The sequence below is a fragment of the Schistosoma mansoni genome, chromosome W (genome assembly GCF_000237925.1).
Source record: "Schistosoma mansoni strain Puerto Rico chromosome W, complete genome".
In the NCBI taxonomy this organism is placed as follows: domain Eukaryota; kingdom Metazoa; phylum Platyhelminthes; class Trematoda; order Strigeidida; family Schistosomatidae; genus Schistosoma; species Schistosoma mansoni.
The window spans coordinates 21077781-21097695 of record NC_031502.1 but is presented as its reverse complement, the minus strand read 5'-3'; the positions used below and the strand labels follow the sequence as shown (position 1 = coordinate 21097695).

Sequence of the window (19915 nt, the reverse complement as noted above, 5' to 3'; positions counted from 1 at the left end):
CACTGCTAGCCACTATCCATCTTTGCTTACAATACTTGTGAATTAAGGCTATATCCAGGCAATACGCACAGTATGCACATATCCCAATTAGAGACTGACCAGTTGCAGTCCTAACACATCGATGGGAAGATTCAAACAAACAATACTAAATGAATGTTGATTATTTGTGAAGAACTATTCGTAATGGATTGCTTCTTTTTGACATTTCATGGTGATAATGTGTCACCCAGTTGAGTAATGAAACTTTCTCTATGAATACATTTAGTTTAGAGAATAGATTATTACAAAAAAACATTTATTCGTCTTATTTATTTGAACACATAAACACTGATACAAGGAAGCATCAAATACATATGCATCACACAGATCAAATGATTTGTGTGAGGGCTAAGATACTGCCTGGGCATTAAAACCGAAGCCTATATATTCGTCTTAGCTAGAAATAATCTCTCTAAAAAAGATTATTGGAATTATGAATTAGCTCAGTATTCTTAATAAGCATAAACTTAAATGTAAAGTTGTTAGCGAAATATAGATTGGATTAAAACATGTTCCGTGAAGGATTATGTTGAGGCACGATGATTGGCTATTCCCTAATCAATCATAGCTAATGGATACTTGGAGAAGACTCTAGAATCTTCACGTGTAAAAACTATAAATATACTAACGTATCTCTTATTGTGCTTCTTACTTCCATCTACCCTTGTTATTCGGAATATAATTTTGTTCCTGTTTAGTCATGTTCTGATTTGGGGACTTGCCGAGTGAATTGCTGTCCAAGAATACTAAGCGACAGAAACAGTTGGATCGCAATAAGAGGAATTACAACACAAGTATTGCTTGAATAATATAGTCAGTCAGTCAACTACAACGTAGGACCAGGCACACATGTGCATCGGTTCAAGTTGCCATACCTCGTTAGCACAATAAGATGAACATCGAATTCATAGTAGTTAATTTAATGGTGGTAATATATAAAAGAACGGTTGTATAAAAGGATATAGCACAGGAAGGAAGATAGATATGAAGCAATTTCAATCTTATGGTTTAAGGGAAGATAGAGTGTATACACCTACGCCATTGTGATCGATTCTGAGCCATGTCACCCACAGTCTCCAACCATTGGTTACGATAGTCACTTGGACCCCAACCAGGTAGTCTGCATCTGCCAACATGGCTCACACTAGAAGTTAGTGACTTGAATAATATAAACTGTTTATAAATGATAACTATCGCTTGTCATTAGAGTGTAATGAATCAATTTGTCTACTGATACAATCGTTTTACTCATAATTACAGAGACCTTTTGTTTTCAGTTTGAAATCATTTGTGAAGATGTATATAGACATTCTGATAATGTCTGATACTTGAATATTTGATACAGAATTTCTAACAGTTTATTAGTTCCCCCCCCCACAGAATTTTATTATATCTGAGCCACGAATACAAAGTAAAAAGTGGAAACTTTGAAAAGAAGCTCCAACCTCAATGTTATTTTAAGTACAGAAAACAAGGATATTTATAGTTGTATGTGTGATCATAACCTCCTTGAAGCTTCCGAAAGCATGTAAAATAAAGTTACAAAACCGGGAATTCTACAATCAAGATATGATACATAGTCTATCGTTTTTCTAAAATACTCTCGGAAGCTTCTGTTGAACCCTGATTGGAATAGATATATGTATAATAATTACACTTATGAGCCAAATCCATTATAATTTTTCGTTTATTAATGGTCAAGCTGAGCTATCATTTGAAGTGGTGAGTATTTAAAATGTATTGACTCATATATTAACTAGATCATTCCGCTTTCGTTCAGCAGATCGAAAAGTGGTACCGGTCAGTAGATGAAGCAGTAAATCCAGATTTTATGTTAATTGGCATAAACACCATTAGGAAGATGTATGTATTAGCTTACGGAAATTTATCTATAGTCTGAAGAGATCAGATCTAGGGAAAAAGGGGTCAATTGCCCTAAGATTACATGAATAAGTGCAAACCAGAATTTAACCTAATTTAGATCTATATACTGACGATTACTACCGGTAACCAAACAAGGAGTATCACGCAAACTATTCATCAACTAGTTTATCAAGCCATACTGAGTTTATATTGATAAAGAATTCACTTCCGGATACATGAATGATGACTTAAAATCTAGACGGCATTCGGTATTACACAGTCAACCATCGAATTAATCATCAAAGTATACAAACAGAAAGGAAAAAACACGAACTTACACCATTTACTGGATCCTGTTATAATGCAGAAAAAAATAAAACATAGAACGGAGAAGTTTAAATATGTCAAAATCAGAAAAAGAAAACTCAATAGGGACAGATTAATATTTACCAAAATTTAAGTAATATAATAATAAACGCTAAATAATGATTACATCAAACTCTGCCTGTAGCTCTTCTAGAGTTACTGCTGGTCCCAAGCCCGGGTAAAGGAGGAGGGTGGGGGCATGGGGTTAGCGACCCTATCCCGTAGAAGAGTCAACTCGCTGAAAAACGCTTACCAGAAAGTAATGATTACACCAAATTATGGACTAAAATTCTGATAATTCTCAATCTAGGATGAAAGTAACCCAGTGAGTTTAGAATAGATCATTTATGGTTAACACTAGGATTCATCAGATGGATGTATCCGTATCCTCGAGTTATTTTTTTCTTTAAAGCTTGAACCTAAGGTATTTGCTTTAAACGCCAATATGCTATTCACTGAGCTTCCGAATCCAGATAGACATTAACCTGTTCAACAGATACCCTAGGTAATAATGACATGATCTGGCATATATTCTTTTACTAAGTATTTACAGTTTAGTAAATGAACTAACGGTATATCGTTGTGCGCGTGTGTGTATATACATACAGAACCTGTGTAGTTAAAAATAGTGCAGTTTACATTTATAGTACGTTATCGGTATCTTGCAGGGCCTACATGTCAACGTAAAGTATTAAAGTAAAAGAGACAGGAAAACTATAAGTATCCATAGTGGTTACTGCAGGAAATCAAAGAAACGTGGAAAGTATTTGAAAAATATTGAGTGTTACCGACAAAATGATTATTACTCTCATGATAATAGTGTTGATATTGATGAAAAAGGGATGTATAGAGGAATGTTCGAACTCATGATCTACATTAAAACGGTAAATGCATCTGGATCATTGTAACCGATTCTGAATCGTGTTATCTAACATCTGCAACCATTAATTATAGTTGTTATCTGAATCCCTACCACGTGATTCGCATTTAATAACAACCCTCATAACAAAAAAACAATGGCTTCATGAAATGATGTCACGTTTTGGTTTGGTTGCTTTTACCTTTCAACCCACCTTTATATCAGCTAGCATAGATCGCTGGGTTGGGCAATGGTTAGGTCTAAATAACACAAGTGTCATGTAGTTTGATCACTGAACAGTAAGTAACTAATATCACGTTGTATCTAGACCTCATTGTTGATCTAATCCTTAAAAGACCAACAATTCCATTAATATTTCAAGCCCATTTATTGATGAAAGTGCTAACTAACATGAAACTTAGATCGATTGGCCTCAATCATATAACATTATTCACTAACATTTATTAATAGCCGATCAATAACTAGAGTTGTCATAAATAACCTGGTGGTTATTTAGTACAAGTTTGAATGGTCATCATGTAGCGTATGTGTAATAATGGCAACATTAGTTAAGATAATAATAATGCCGTTTTTAAAACTCATTTTGTAACAAAACTGGATTTGTATCTATTACATAATAACAATAAACCTGTTTATTCCTCTTAAATAAAACTTTTCATCATATTGACATATGGAACAGTTAGTCAGTCAGTCAGCTACAACGTAGGACCAGACACATTTATGCATCGGTCCAAGTTGCCATACCTCGTTAGCACAACAAGATCAACACCGGATTCATAGTAGTTAATTTAGTGGTGGTAATATATAAAAAAAAAGTTGTATATAAGGATATAGTATAGGAAGAAAGGAAGATATGAAGCAATTTTAATCTCAAGGTTTGTGATCGATTCTGAGCCACGTCACACACAGTCTCCAACCATTGGTTATGATAGTCACGTGGACACCAACCAGGTATTCTGCATCTACCAACATGGCTCAGACTAGAAGTTAGTGACTGCAAGCACTGATGCCACGTTTTGGTTTGGCCGCTCCTAACTCTCTTCCAACCATCCCCTACACTAGTCAGCATAGCGCGTCGTGGTAATCGGTGTTCAGGCATACGTAACACGTGGCCCAACCATCTCAGTCGATGAAGATTCATGACCTCATCAACTGATTTACCATCATTCCCTAATAACCTGCATCTAACGTCAGTATTACTTACCCGGTGATCCCAGCAGATGCGAGCAATATTTCTAAGGCATCTGTGGTCAAATACTCATACTTCTAACTGAACGCGAGGTTAACGTTTTCATAATCAAGCATTGATCTATATAATAAAGCTGATTAGATATCTTAATGCATATTACGCTGCCTACTTCAATACTACTGGAAGAAGGTACACAGTATACAAACTAGTAGATGTTAGACTTCCAAGAAAAAGTTAACGATAAATATAAGTTAATCATGTATCAAATTTCAAAATTGCCGTTTAGAATTCGTAAGATTAAAGACCCTTAGGATAATGAGTTAAAATAGTTGCTAAATGGTTTCTATACATAACTTTCTGATCTTTTCCAAAATCATATACATCAGGTTGATTGCATGTTTATTTATCCATATCCTATAAATTCTGTTGTTGTTTTTTTCATTTCTAATCGATTACAATTATCTATGCATCAACTACTAGTTACTCAATAAAATCAATATAAAGAATAATAAACTCTTTAATCACGATTGAAGATATTAGATTACATGGTTGAAAATTGTTACCGGTAGGAGAGTCAGTCACAACTTAGAACTTCGTACGTACGTACATCAGTTCGAGTTGCCATACCACGTTAGCACAGAGATCCAGTTGGCGATTCAAATCCCATAGTGGTAGAAGTAGTAAGAGTATAAGAAGTAATCCGAAAGATTAGGGTTTGACGATGTTATTGAGGGGGTATAATACAGTGAAATAAATTTGAAATGAGAAAAAAAGAAAGGGACATGAAGAATTCAGAAGATTAGAATTTGGGAGAACACAAAGAGTGGATGCACCTTTGCCATTGCAAACCATTTTGAGCCATGTCATTCAAGGTCTCTAACCATCGAATGCTATCATCTCGCGAGTCCCAACCAGGTAGTCTACACCTAACAACATGGCTTAGTCCACTTATCAGTGACTACATGGGTTTGTGTCACGTTTCGGTCTGGCCAACCCTAGCTTTCTTACAACCTACTCATACACCATAAAACATTGCACGTCGGGGCAGATGGTGGTTGGGTATACGTAACACATGTCCTAGCCATCTCAACTGATGAAGTTACACTACTTCATTAATCGATTTGCCAACCTTACCTAGTACCCGTTTCCTAACAACTGCATTACTTACCCGGTGGTCCCAAGATATACGAGAAATGCTTCGAAAACACCTATGATCGAATACTAGTAGCCTATGAATATCCTCTACTTTTATCGGCCATGTTTCACTGCCATAAAGTAGGACGGAACCGGTAGGAGTAATAGATCAACTATTCTCACTCTTAAATATGATTAGTTTTATTTTCATTATAATTTTCTTTATATACAGATTTATTATTTATTTACGAAACAGTTTATACTCATAATAGTACATAAATGGTCTGAGTTATCACACTATGAAAATTAATTACTTAGTTATTAACTGATAAATCATCAATATTTTAATATAATTAGTGGTAGGTGAGATAAAGTTATATTTGAATATTGTAGAATGGAAATCGTATCCGCTACTCTGATAAGGTGGTTAAGTTTAGGCGATTGTGGAAAAATAAAACAGAGACTTCGGAGACTTCCTTTTTCAACTCCTGTCATACTAGACAGGTCGACCGGATAGTGTTAAGACCAAAAGCAACAAAATCTAAGTCGGTTCTCAATCTCAAAAGGACAATGAACGAAAAAGGATTAAATAGATCGATAAAAAGTTATTCTGACCGGGAGTTGATTGAAACTGAAAATGCTAAGGTAACAAGTAACAATAGACTCTTATTTACACCTATCCAATAAATTAGGGCCTAAAATCAGCCACTGAAAAATAGATGGATCAGTGAATAATCTTTAAGCCAAGTCACTGGGGGGATAAGCACAACACTTTGAAAAACAGTTCAACCGGCTTCCAATTACATTCTAAATGCATTCTACTCATCAACTCTAACACCTATGGTATAAAGGGGCTATAGTGTTTGGATGGTCCAAGTAATGCCATCTAATTAAACTGTATTGTTGATTACACAAGTTTGTGAAGGTAGAAATCCTCCTGTAATAGCCACAGAGTAATTAATTTGAGGAAACATTCAACTAGCTCTCACATATTACTCAGGTGTTCGCCATCCAACAAAAGTTTAAGAAGGTTGCGAAGGCGTTATATTAAGTTCAACAAAGACAGAGAATGAGTATATTATGCTACTGTTTGTTGGCTTGGGTTGCGTAGGCGGGTGAAAGCTTTCTCGTTATATTAATATTAATCACACTATCCTATTTCTAAACCTAATCTTAAATTGATAATATCATTAAAGTGATTTTTTCAACAAACCTTTTTCATCTTTAATTTTTAAACAAAAAAAATTCATAACTCACAGCCCAATTGGCTAATTTAGGATTTATTCCTAGCAAACGTTTCATATCTGCTACACGACAATCAATAACTGCCATCCACCATAAACGAGTTTCGTTGCTAGTAAATGTAGAGTAGACGGAAGGACGAACAGCAGCAACATTGACAGAAGTAGCAGGAGTGGTAATAGCGGTGGTAGGAATTAACTGAGGAGAAGACGGAGGTGTCATATGGGCCACTGGCTAGTATAATATGAAAAGCACACATACACAGTCCTTTTTGAAAAGTTACGTTATATATATATATATATATATATATATATATATAAATCAAAATTTAAGATTTATTGATAGCTTGATTCAGAGCAGAAGCCAGTAACTTAGGTATCAAGTAAAAACAAATATTCAACTTTAAAATATACTTATTATGTGAGAAATTATGATACTAAAAAGTTGTCCGAACCCATATGGGTGAGGTGGGACCTAAACCTGAAATTCAATTGTTGAAAGTCGAAAGTCTTAAACACTAAACCAACTTATAACCATCTGCCTGTGAACAATAAGGTTTCTCGTCGAAAGAAATTAAATCCTTTCTCAACAACATAAGCGAACCAAGTAAGAAAAGCACGAGGACAGGTTTTGAAAATATTTAGACGTCCATAGTTACGGGCGTTTTTAGCCAAACTATGCAATATGAAAATCTTATATCTACTTAGCTATTTTACGCAGTACTAACGCTTAAAACCTTTTCCCGTTGGTGGTTACAATATTACCTTTTTAATACATAACGTATAACAATACCATTTATTTATTTATTATTTTATTAAAACACAAATATTGGTACAAGAAAGCACCAGATATATATGCGCCTTACAAATCTCATTTGATTTGTGTGAGGGCTGTGGTACTGTCCAGGTGCCCAAACTGAAGCACGTGGTTTTCTTAGGGAGCCACACCCAGAGCCTTTGACCTAAAGATCTGATCCATAAGGTAGTGGAGCATCGTAAGGAGATGCAGTCTCATGGTAGTCGGTGACCAACGACTGATTCATACGCCATTTGTTCACTCAGGTTACTGGAGCCCATGTGCACCATTAGTTTGGAATCAGGGTTTTCCAACTCCTCTAGGTGGACTTTCCGTGTTCACCAAACCGTTTAAAGCACCGGACATTCGCTTTTCATCCTCACAATTTCGTAAACAACAGTAATGCCACGAGAAGGCAGTGAGTAGGACTTCCCTGGTAGAGGCTATATACGCGCGGCCATGTGAGAGCATTTCGAGAGGGAGAGCGGACTCCCCACTCTCGGCCGTACCAGGACATTTGGGGAAAAAAAACCCGGGCCGCCTGGGTGAAAGCCAGGAATCCTAACCGCTAGACAACAACAATACTACAAATTGCATCGTCAATTAAAAGTCAGTCCAATTGAAACTATTTCCTATTTTAAAAGTTTACATCGACATGAAACAAATTCAAATAGACAATTACACAATATACTTACAGATTTTGCTGACTGACTTTCTTGAGATGATAGAATCTGAAATGAATATGTCACTAAAAAGAACTAATGAGCTTACTGATGATTTTGGGACATTTTGGTTTTCTGAAGACTGTGAAGTTATTGTTTGAGTAGATTGACACATCTGATAAATAATTAAACCAAATGGGTGCACATACATTACAAGCTAGATTCTCTTTATCTCGAGCTAAATCTTTCAACACCAAATACCTCTTTTTGTCCTGATAAAAAAATGCATATACAAAATATCATGGATTTCCTACCGAAGCGTATTCAACCACAGCAATTGAAGCAATTAGTTTCTTAACAGAATACCGTGTTTCTGAAACAGAAATTTTCAACGGTTCATAATATATACAACTAAAACAGGTGAAAAACTTTTGATATCGATTTACTCGAGGCGAGAACTCTTGGATTCAAAATTATTTATTTTATTTAGTGGAATGCGCCATACAAAGAATAAAAATCACATTGTGAAGAAAAAGGGAGGAAAAGAAGTATATTTGGAGGGAAACAAGTAAATAAGTAAATAAGTGTAGTAATTAATGATATATCGTTTAGTTAATAGTGTTAGCTAATTGAAATCCCCTCATTTTTTCGTAAAGAATATGAAAGTTACAGCAGAATACTCACTAGTTTTTATTCTAAGCCATGTCTGATAACGTCCAAAGCCGGTGGTGCAAAATCTATAGGGTCCAAAAGAGGAAGTCGTGATGGGACGACAAATACCAGTCCTTTACAGCTTTTTTCTATCTCACAGCACCATACTATAAACTAATCACCTTCGCTTTTCCTACCCAGTTCAAGTGTCGGTAACTAATGTGTAATATGGAGGTCGTTGGGATGAAATTTATTACACATACACAAACCACTTCAACCGTTGTTCCAAGATGACAGGATCGACTGAGTTGCTACTGCTTTCGAACACATTGTTGGACCTTATAATTACTAATATAGTATTACCACTGAACGTCAGCAATCCTTTAGGGACAATGATGATTGAACACTGAGATTAGCCGAATACTTTTAACTCAGAGAGACTATTTTTTCAAATCATAGAGCGGAACTGCCTCCACCTTTCACAGCCAAACCATTATCACAAAGGTTATAGGGATGTCCTAGATTCTCATAAGCCGCTCTGGCTTTCACTATACGTTGCACCACTACCAGTATTAACACACCCATCCGAGTAAAAAAAACTTGGCAACTATTTCTCATGGCTAGCCGTCAAGAGTGGGTGCAGAAATAGGTTACTGCCAGTCTAGCAAAGGCAGTTTGGATTTAGAAGACACAAAGTACTTGAAGTAATATGACTGGATACATAAAGCACTGAAAAGAAAAACAACCAACAGGGAGGATTGTCGGCTGCATGTCTAATCAGTTTACAGACAACCAAATGGACATTCATGAGAAATCAACTCAAGTAGCTAGTGTGAACCAAGGTGTCGTGTGGTGACGTAGACCAACAGAAAGTCGACCAAAAACCTACTTTGATTAATGACTGATTGGGCGTAGTGGCCTTGCTCTTACAAAAGAATTTGGTGAGACTATAATTTATGGACGACCTTTGAGCGACGTTAAAGTGGCCTTGAAAATGTCGACCTGCGGACTAAGGCTAAATGAGGGTTTTAAACCTATGTGAAGGATAAGGATTGTGATTTACAGTTGAAGGTTAGGATTAGGAATTAGATTTGAGGTTTTCATCACGAACTGACATCAGGTGAAATGCCAATACGCTATTTAGCCAAACGAATAAGGAATTCGCGCCGAAATCCAAGACCTGTTATTGTAAATTTGATTGGTTTGTCCATAAATTATAGTCTCTCCAAAAATTTCATCCAATTTTCGAAGCGCTCACCATGGGTCAAAATACAGTGATTGCTTATTAAAAAGCTTGAACTGACCACCGTGTGGTTAAAAAGTATTTCCGCAAACAGCAAAACTGAAGCAAATTCAAAATACGTGTTTATAAAACTCGTCGGGAAATACACGAAACAAGTGATGAAACTTCTTATTACAGTGGTAGTAAATAAATTATCTAGTTGAACCATTGTTATATTTAAAATCTACGACCTGAAATAAACACAATTCTAGCAATGGAGTGAATTTTTGGACTCATCTGTCACAACTAAATTTCAGGGAGCGGCAGACAATTAATTATTTACGTGTATCTCAGTTAAGAATACTTTTCAAAAGGTATATGTTAAGGAGCACATTGGAAATCTTAACTTTGCTTAGCTAGCTGATAACTATAAATGATTATATAGGATTTTGCATTGAGGCAGTGGAGCCGTAGGTTGTCAAGAAAGGAAGATGAAAGAGACACGTGATGACAACTGCGCGGAAAATCCAACCTGGAATTTCTGCTTGCCAAACAACAGTTTGAAGTGATAACCACAACCTGAGTAATTCTACTAAAACACTTATAGGAAATAAAACATACAACCCTACTTACCATTTTTGAGAATAAAAAAAGAAAGGTATATATATTTGTTGTGTAACAAGGACGAGTAACACAAATGATATGAATGCTTGTCACTATTCAAGGTATATAAGTGGAATTATCAGCAAAAGTAGCCGTCACTACATTGTTAGCACTACCCAACCCCCAAATTTCGGGTTATTTTGGGGAATTTTGAGGTTCTTTTTCAAATTCATATGAAGTTTTGTAGATTTCCCCAAAGTCTGAAAAATTGTGGGAAATCCAAAGCTTCCCCAAAATGACTTGATATCTTTCGGTAAAAGCTTTGAACGAAATTTTGGGGTCTTTGTCGCAGTCGCGCAAAGATTTTTTTATTGCGGTTTCCCGAAAATTTCCCCAAAACGGATAAAATATTCGCTAAGATCGGGAGATTATGTAAATGGAAAAACAGTAGTAATCCTAAGCAAACTGGTTGGTGTAGTTGGAGTACTATGTAGACACATTTTCCAAAAATATTAAATGAAAATTAAATGGTAGGGTCAATACAAATAAGTAAGTTAGCTATTGTTATTCAAGTAAAAAAACTGATTTAAAAGAAGTAATCCATAATCAGGTTACAAAACATTATAGTGGACACAGGAGTGCGATGAGTTACCTCGGTTTAATAGTTCATCATCTTTAATGAATTTTAGGATTTGTTCACTTGAAACACGACCTCCAAACTCATGGAAAGCCTGAACTAGCCTTGACCTTGCATCCATAGACATTTGAATGATGCACTGAAGACAGTATCTTTTCGCTACCACAGTTGTTTTACTGCATCGCTTTAATAGTTTTTTATTACGAAAAAGTTGTGAATCAAATATTTTTTTATTACAAAGCTCGTGAAAAAGCTATTTTCTCAACCAAAACCTTGATGATTTGCTTCTTCATTCCGACTGACACTTGTTACTAAACTCCAGCTTAGCTGTAAACAGGTCAGGTGACGTATAATAATTTTGACGATCCAATCACTCTTTTAATTCGCCCACAGGATGTGCCAAAAAATGTGTGGCAATGTATATTACTGTGATGCACACTTGAATAAACGATTTTATCTTGTTTCCTGAACTAAAATATCGTATCAGAGTATTACTATCAAATGTAATAAATAAAAGGAGCCACACAAACATGAAAACTATCATTTGACACGCCGTAGGTTAACATAGTATTCTTTCCTAATCTACTGAAAAATAGCATGATTTGCCCGAGATTTAATAGCCTGTTATTTTACTCCGATTTGAATGAACGAACGAATATGCCGTGAACATAAATCTTTCGTTCAACTCCATATACAATAAAAAGACCAATCTATGCTGAGTGACAGTGGCCATAAGATGCTAAATATGGGTTGAGTGGGATGAATTTATTTCAGCTATTCGTCTAGTCAGATAGGCATTGACATTAGAAGCGTGAGAGCGAAACAGAGAAATTAGCTTTCCAACTTCCCTATATTATTTATTACAAGAGTTTATAAAGTTCAAAATGGATAATGCGTAGTGTGACGGAGAGGGAAGAGGAAAAATCCAGAAAAACGATAATTCCACAGCCGAAACCTGCTCGCACCACTCACTTCAGTACGATATTTTTCTCTGTGACTTCTGCTGATATGGTGTTGTCAGTTTATCTTTCTCGGTGGATTATCTAGGGATAAATCGCTTATGTACTAAGCATAAAGAATGAATACAACGCTCACACATCGAAAGTAAGATATGGAGAGGGGCGAGTAGCACATTATTTGAGACTACTATTTTGGTACTATGTATTTAAAAAAAACGGTATGTAGAATAAACCTTCCCTTTTTGTTTTTGTCACGAAATCTAATAAACTAAAATTTTATCACATAAGTGGTTATATTTTAGGCTTGAACCAAAACTGTGGATAACCCTCTCTGAATAATCAATTGTACCCATCAAACCTTTTTGGTCACCGATAGGGAATACTGGTTGTTACTTGTCAATTATGTAATTGTTTCGTCAGGTAAAATGTCTAGTAAGATGTATGATGGTGCATTATCTGGACAAGCCGGTTCTTAGCCTATCAATACTTACTGAGTCGGTGTTTCCTTGTCCTTATGCCACAATAACGCCTACTGCTTTGCCCGAAACATCCACCATCAATGCAACTGGGGGACGGGAATTCGGCTGTTTAACAACCTCGGAGGTCAGCTTAAAATGTTCTGATTTTCCTTTAAGGGGATCTGTAAATATTGCAATAATTGTGCACAACTAGATATGAATCTACGATGAAAGCTAATCAAAGCTAGAAAACTTCTAAGTTGTGTTGGAGAACTTGGAATGGGGTATTGCCAAATGGTATCCACCTCTTCTTTGATCGGTACAATGCGTTCTGGGTTTATTGTATGCCCGAGTAATTCTAGAGTTTGAACACCGAGAACACACCGATTTGAGGTGATTTCATTCCATTTGCATTTAGCCATCCTAACATTGCTCTCAAGTGCTGTCCGTGTGATTTTTAACCCGGAGCGGAAATTAACAAATTGTCTATAAACCTGTGTGCAAAAGGCATATCCCGAAGTAGGCTGTCCATATATCCTTGAAGTGTTTGTGTCACGTTTCTCAGGCCGAATGGCATGCGTGCATACTCGAACAGTGCAAAAGGTATAGTATTAGCTGTCTTGTTGATATCTTCTTCAGCTGCTGAGATATTGTGATATAACCTGATCACGTCAATTTTATTAAATATGTTCATATCCTGTAAGCCGTTTGTAAAATCTTGAACATAAGGTGCTAGGTACCTATCTGGTACGATTTAACGGTAGAGGGATCGGTAATCCTCTCATTGTCGCCAATCACCTTCATTTTTCTTTGAGACCATGTGCAAAGGGGATGCTCAGAGGCTATCGAGCGGACGAATGATGCTAAGTTGTAGTATGTAGTCGAATTCAGCTCTGGCGATTTTAGGCTTATCTTGTGTTAGCTTTCAGGGTCTAACAAACACAGGTGCGTCTTCAGTGTTGATGGTATGACTTACCCATTGTGCATGTTGGAAGGCTGAGGCTTCAGTTTGGTTGGGTTCGGAAATTCCGCGAGTAAATCCTCTATTTTTCGCAGTTGATATTTGAGGAGTTTGTATCAAATTTGAAAAGGCAATATGACTTTCCTTGCCTTTTGTGTAACTCGAAGTTTCCGCCAGTGTCAAACATCTTCTTTTAGTGTTGATTAGAAATGCATATCTCTCTAAAAAGTCCTTTCCCAGGACTGCCAAATTTAATTCAGCTACGGAAAACACCTAGGGGGATAGCCTCCTAAACATCGAGTCTAGCGTCAACGTTTTCCACCCAAACGTTGCGATTTTAGTTTTGTTATCAGCTCGAGATTTAACAGGGTAAGTTTACGGACCCGGTTCGGTTTTGTTCTAAGGAATGATACTAAGTGCAGCCACTATCCACTAAAAATTTCAGACCTCAATTTCTGACTCTGACATAAAAGAAGCGACTGTTGAGGCATAGCTCCTCTGCTATTCGTTTCCTACATTCTTGAGAATCCCTTTAGGCCACGCACATGGTTGGCTGCACTTGGTTGGTCTGACAACGAACTCCCATTGATACTAACATAAACATCCAGATTGTCTGGACGTTTTTGACCCGTCCTATGACTTAAATCTTGGTCATTGTGGTCACCTGTCCACGTTTCTATGACCCACTTGCATTCTGGCCACAGCCTCTGTGAGACCTATAACACTCGCAATGAGTCGTGTTATGACTGGCTCTTTTGATGGTTATTCTTTTTGTACATGATTTATCGTGCGTGATCCATTTGGGGGAACTCTTTCCATTAACTTATCTGCTATACGCAACAAGTGAGATACGTAGGTGTCCGTGTCTTGAGCATCTAAACGGTGTTGGACGCAGCATAAGAGAGTTTGTATCCATCCCTGTTTTATGACTGCTTTACCCACTGTGTTGACGCCTAGTAAGATTTGAAGGTGATGTTGACCCCTCATCTAATATTTTTCCTTAGGAAAGCCTCTGGATTCTTCTGTCGTCTGATAAAGATAAACGGCTCGTTATCTCTCGTCTTAAAATGGTGTGTGGTTGCGGTGTTGGAGGACTTGGGGCTAAGTCGCGGACTTCTTTGGCAACTGGAAAAGCGAAGATAGAACATAAATCTCTATAGAGAATTTCCACAGATTTAATGTTGTGTTTCGTTAAATAATGCTCCAGCCGATCAAACCCAAACTCGAGGTCACTGCGATCAAATTACGTGAGTCTGACTTTCATACGTATAACAGTGTCGTTCTCTGACGGTGACAAATTACACTTACCCTCCAGCCTTTCAGTTTGGGTTGCATCTGGCATGTGGTATACGACCAATATGTAATTGTAATATGAGCGGGATAAAATAATTACCACAACACCAATACTTTGCTATAAAAAAGCGGTAAATATAAAAACATGTATACGAATTTTTATCAAAGGTAATCAGAAGGTTTACCTTAACGATTAAACAGGAAAAGCAATGCAAATTTAGATTTGTGTTCGAATAGAACTCACCAATTTTCTGCCCGTGAGCACCTCTCATTATATCGATACACGAAGCTAGACTAGAAGTGAATAGATCTTTATTTAGACCGTGGAAAAGGACATGTGGAGTGGGAACTTATTTTTTCGAGCACACAAAGCGAAGATGGATGGTGTTTAGCAGCGGAATCCAGGAAGTTCATTTCGTTATATTTGAGACTCGTCAGACGGGTGTACCTCCAGCACAGAGTTTATGTTCGCACCGGGACTAGAACTATTCTAATGCTAGTGACTCAGGACAATATCGAGACTATCCTCACAGGACGCACATATGCCAATAAGAGACCGATCAATTGAAGTCTTAAACATCAATGAGAAGATTCAAACAAACAATGAAAAAATGAATCAAAACACACAAAGTTCCTCAACCATCAATACCAAATGATGGGGAATATAATCCCTATACAAAGCAAGGAAGTGAATGACTACTTGAACTTTAATATTTGACATTACGAAGATATTCGAAGCCAGCTCCAAACCGATCGACCTAGGTTGCAACAGGTTCAGTCCAGCTGATCTAACCAAGAGTTTTTAAGAGTGCTAAAGCTGCTTGTTACTCTGTTTGCAAACCACACTGATTAGCTTGTCTTCTTTGTCCTTGACTGGCCGCTCTGGTTCGCTACATTTCTGTGCCACTTTCTTCGATGAATCATGTAGTTTTCTCACATCTCTTTCTCTAACACCTTTCATCTCAGCCCCTGCTCAATCTTCCACGTATTTCTGCTCGTCGGCTCTGATGCTCCTCATCGCTTGCTTCTTCGCTTTTGTGTATTCGTCTTGCGCCCTAACTTCTCTTATTCTTGTTCGGCTGTTGTTAATTGCTATCTTCTTGTTCTTCTTTTCCTGAATCCTGCTCAGGGTTTCCATGGAGATTCAGTCCTTACGATGATGTTTTTTCCACCTCAGAACCTACTAAAACGTTGAAGTTAATACTTCCTTGATCTCTCTCCGATTGTTCTTCATAGCAGTTTCTTCTTCTAGTATATATTGCAAGGCTTGGAACCTATAGCCGAGAGCAACTCTAAATTCGTCTAATTTGTCAATATCACGGAGAAATCCTGTTTTTTCAGTTACCCAGCACTTCTTAGCTTAAGTTACATCTTGGTAACCACCAAGTAATGGTTTGAAGTTATTTAAGCTCTTCTCCTGGTTCGCACGTCTTCCACTAACCTCCTGAATATTTTAGCGATGCAAATATGATCGGTCTGGTTTTCTGTAGAATGATCCGGTGATACCCATGTGACTTTCTGCATGTGTTTCTGGGGGAACATTGTGTCGTCAATAACCATGTTATTGAATGCACAAAAATCAGTTAACCTGTCACCATTCTCATTTCTTTCTCCTAGTCAGTCCATGTCGTCACAGGATATCCTCATATCAGGTATTATCCATATCGATTTTCGAGTCCAGATCTCCCATTAGGATGGTGCGGTCCTTTCTTGGACACTTCTCTACGATCTATTGCAGCCCCTTGTATAACCGGTCTTTACCGTCTTGGCTGCCATCATTGGTAGGTGCACTGTAATCCCGTACTTCTTGGTTTTCAAGGGTGCTTTGATAATTGTGGATCCATGAGATTCCCATCCTATAAGTGTTTAACGTGCTTCTCTAGATATTATCAAGGAAACCCTTGTGTATGCGAAGCATTTTCTTCTACATGACCAGAGTACGACAACATCTCTTCCGAATCCAACCTTTTCTGTCCAGTTTTAGTTTAATGCATTTCAATTATTCCGAGCACTTCCAAGTTGCATTTCTTCATTTCCGTTGCCATTTGACTGGTCCTTCATATTGTGCGGAAACTTCACTCACGTTAGTTGTTGCCCTAACTGCTAGAAGGGGGACTGGTCTCGTGATCTTCGGAGAATCTCGACTTTCACCATGAAGTCTGATAGCTCTTCTAAATGAAGACTTTTCAACAGCGACGAGAGAATTTAAATGGTTTGTGTAATTTCATTTGGTTGATATTTCTTTTTGACATGGTTCATTTCTATGAAATATGTTTTATGACCCCGTGCCTAACTCTCCTTCATTATCAGTGCTTAATACTGGTAGTAACCCTGGAATGACCGAAGGCGTGGCTGCTTAACAATTTAGCACCTTCCTGTCCCTAACTCTGTGTGCCTAATCTCATCAATCACACATTAGTTTGCGTTATGGCTAAATCATGGATATCCAGCTTTAGATAATCTAGATTGATGCTTGATTTGGTTTAATGTGAATACAACATAGAACTAGTTAAACAATATATATTTTCTAAACTTTATAGCAACTTTAGAAACACAAAACTTACCTACAAACCATTGTGAGAAACTTCTTCAGTCTATCGGTAACTGACCCAAGGTATCGCATGTTGGTTTCAGCAATATGATGTGATGTATCCGATCAAATATCTTCAAAAACAATCAAGCAATACAACTTCGTATAATAAGTTGTAAACTATTATGAATTTAATCCTTTAAATGCCTTCTTCAACCACTGAGCGAGCAGAAGAACACACTTTGTGGGACACTTAGTTTAGTTGATAGCATGTTATATACCTGCACTCGTGAAAACTTGGCATTCAGTCGCAATTAACAGCACACTGCTTTGAGCACACCTGAAGGATTTTTTACATGAGATATAAAGACGTTCTGGAAATATACATGAGAGACAGCCACATAGACACCCATGAGGATAAGATATTATTCGTTCGCACTCGATGCCACTAATTGCTTTGTGAGTCTTACAATTTTTTCCTTCCCAATCAGTCCAGGAACTTTTCAAATTCACCTTATAACCTATTTGAAGAGACTTTTCGACCTTGACAGTAAGACACATAACCGTTACATTTACTGAAACATTGGAGTGTGGGAGGAAATACTATGTTTCCGTACTCTAAGTGGGATAGAACAAAACAGTTGAAGATCATGTAGAAAGTTCTTCCGTCAAGTTGGCCAAAAATACGCTTCAATGTTACTAGTGAAAGGTTTACTCGAAAGGCATTTTTGTCACAGTTAGAGTAAAACTTCAAATCGCAGAGTATCAGCACTCTTAAATCTTTTTCGACTTAAGACACTTCCAGAGAGGAGTTGCCCAAGTTTTAGCTACAGTTTGCAACATATCTCAGATGGACTACTTTACACTTGAAAGTGGTGAAGTTAAGTCCGTTGCCACCTGCTCAACTTTGACCCTCCTAAAGTGCCAGTATATCCTCTCGGTTGCGTATTTCTCCCCAAGATTTCACATCATCCGCAAAAAGCAATAAGTCTGATGATCCTGTTGTTTAAGATCGCTTGTATAAATGAAGAAAAGAAGAGGTCCTATTAATGAAACCTGAGGGACCCCGTTAGAACATCATGTGGCCTGAGAGAAAGTGAAGTTAACCCTGACCTTAAAATGTCAATTTTTAGATATACAGTGAACCAATCAATTAAAGGTGGTTTTTTAGGTGCTGCAGTTTCCGGTACACCAATTCAGCGTTCAGGTTCGCTTCTGGGAAGTCCTGTTGTATGACGCCAACCTCCTCCCTGTGATTAAGGATGGTTGTTCTTCTGTCCACTGTGGTCAGCAGGTGGGTTATATAAGAGTGACAGTTATTCGGGTATATATCCCCATTCTTGTTTGGTTGCCAATAAATCATACTCTATGTCTGAGATTCTCTTAAGTAACCACAGAATCTCCTCTGATTTCTTAAGTAATGAGTACAACTTATCATGATTTCATTATTTGACAGGTTAAACCATTTACACGTGACTAGGGACGCCTTTCAACCACCCAGATTCAGATTGCAAGGAATAAACAGTTTGTTAATTCCTCTAAGCGAACTTGACGTCAAACTGATTTTTTGTCCTTTAGGTATTGGGGAATCGAAAAATACAATTAAAATTACACAACCAAGCTCCATGAGATGACCGAAATACAAACTTCAAGCATAAAAGTGCGTGCTTCTTATGCCTTGTATCGTCTTTCAGTTCGGCATTGTTAAAGTGTGCCTGTTATGAGGGTCAACCCAGAAGGCGGCTGCTGGTCAGTTGACTTTTTGTAGTCCATGGTGTCATAAGTGTTTTAGCCCTGATGGGGGTTTAACAGTTAGACAAAACCGTATCCAACTCAAAATATTTGAGTTTTTTAAAGGAGTAAGGCTGGTTCTATATCTTGAAACCCCGTACGAGACATGTGAACTACTCACATCACTTAGATAATTTCCTTTTAGAGGTGTCCCAAGTCGAAAACTCTATAGCAGTCTTTAGAAACAATTATCTAAAGTTTTACCTCGTGATAAAATGACTTTCGAACAAACCATGCACTCGTGGTGTTAAAGCACGAGTTTGACAGTTAAAAGTTCCAACTAATCCTTAACATTTTTTTTCTGTGAGACTAAAATTTATAGACGACCTTTGAGCAACGCTTAAGTAATCTTGGAATATCCTCCTACTTACTAGAGTCATATGAGGGTTATAAATAGGCGTGAGAAATTAGAATTAGGATTTACGGTTGGACGTTACGTTTAGGAATTAGATTTTATATAATCATCAGTTATAATGCCAAAATGGTATTTAGCCAAATGAGTGAATGAATTGCACGTTAAGATCCAGGGTATACTATCTTAGACCTGATTGGTTCGCCCATAAATTATAGTCTCTTCAGTTTTAGTTCCAATCTGCAGGAATAGAAATTTAGAACTACAATGTAAAATAAATGACTGCTT

At 37.2% G+C, this 19915-nt stretch overlaps 2 protein-coding genes across 2 annotated transcripts in view; both read right to left on the bottom strand.

The window, feature by feature from the left end:
* The window catches only part of Smp_130660 (hypothetical protein), a gene marked incomplete at both ends in the record, with an annotated part of 11203 nt that extends 2858 nt beyond the window's left edge, over positions 1-8345 (bottom strand). The window contains 2 exons of the mRNA XM_018788943.1: positions 6729-6947; positions 8280-8345. Coding sequence (XP_018654435.1) covers positions 6729-6947; positions 8280-8345 — 285 coding nt within the window. The remainder of the gene's footprint in view (positions 1-6728; positions 6948-8279) is intronic.
* Positions 8346-8469: 124 nt separating this feature from the next.
* On the bottom strand, positions 8470-11410 carry Smp_203510 (uncharacterized protein; the record flags this gene model as incomplete). Its single annotated transcript, XM_018788941.1, has 2 exons — positions 8470-8543; positions 11299-11410. 2 exons carry the CDS (start codon positions 11408-11410, stop codon positions 8470-8472), a joined length of 186 nt encoding a protein of 61 aa, XP_018654434.1.
* Positions 11411-19915: the final 8505 nt, after the last annotated feature.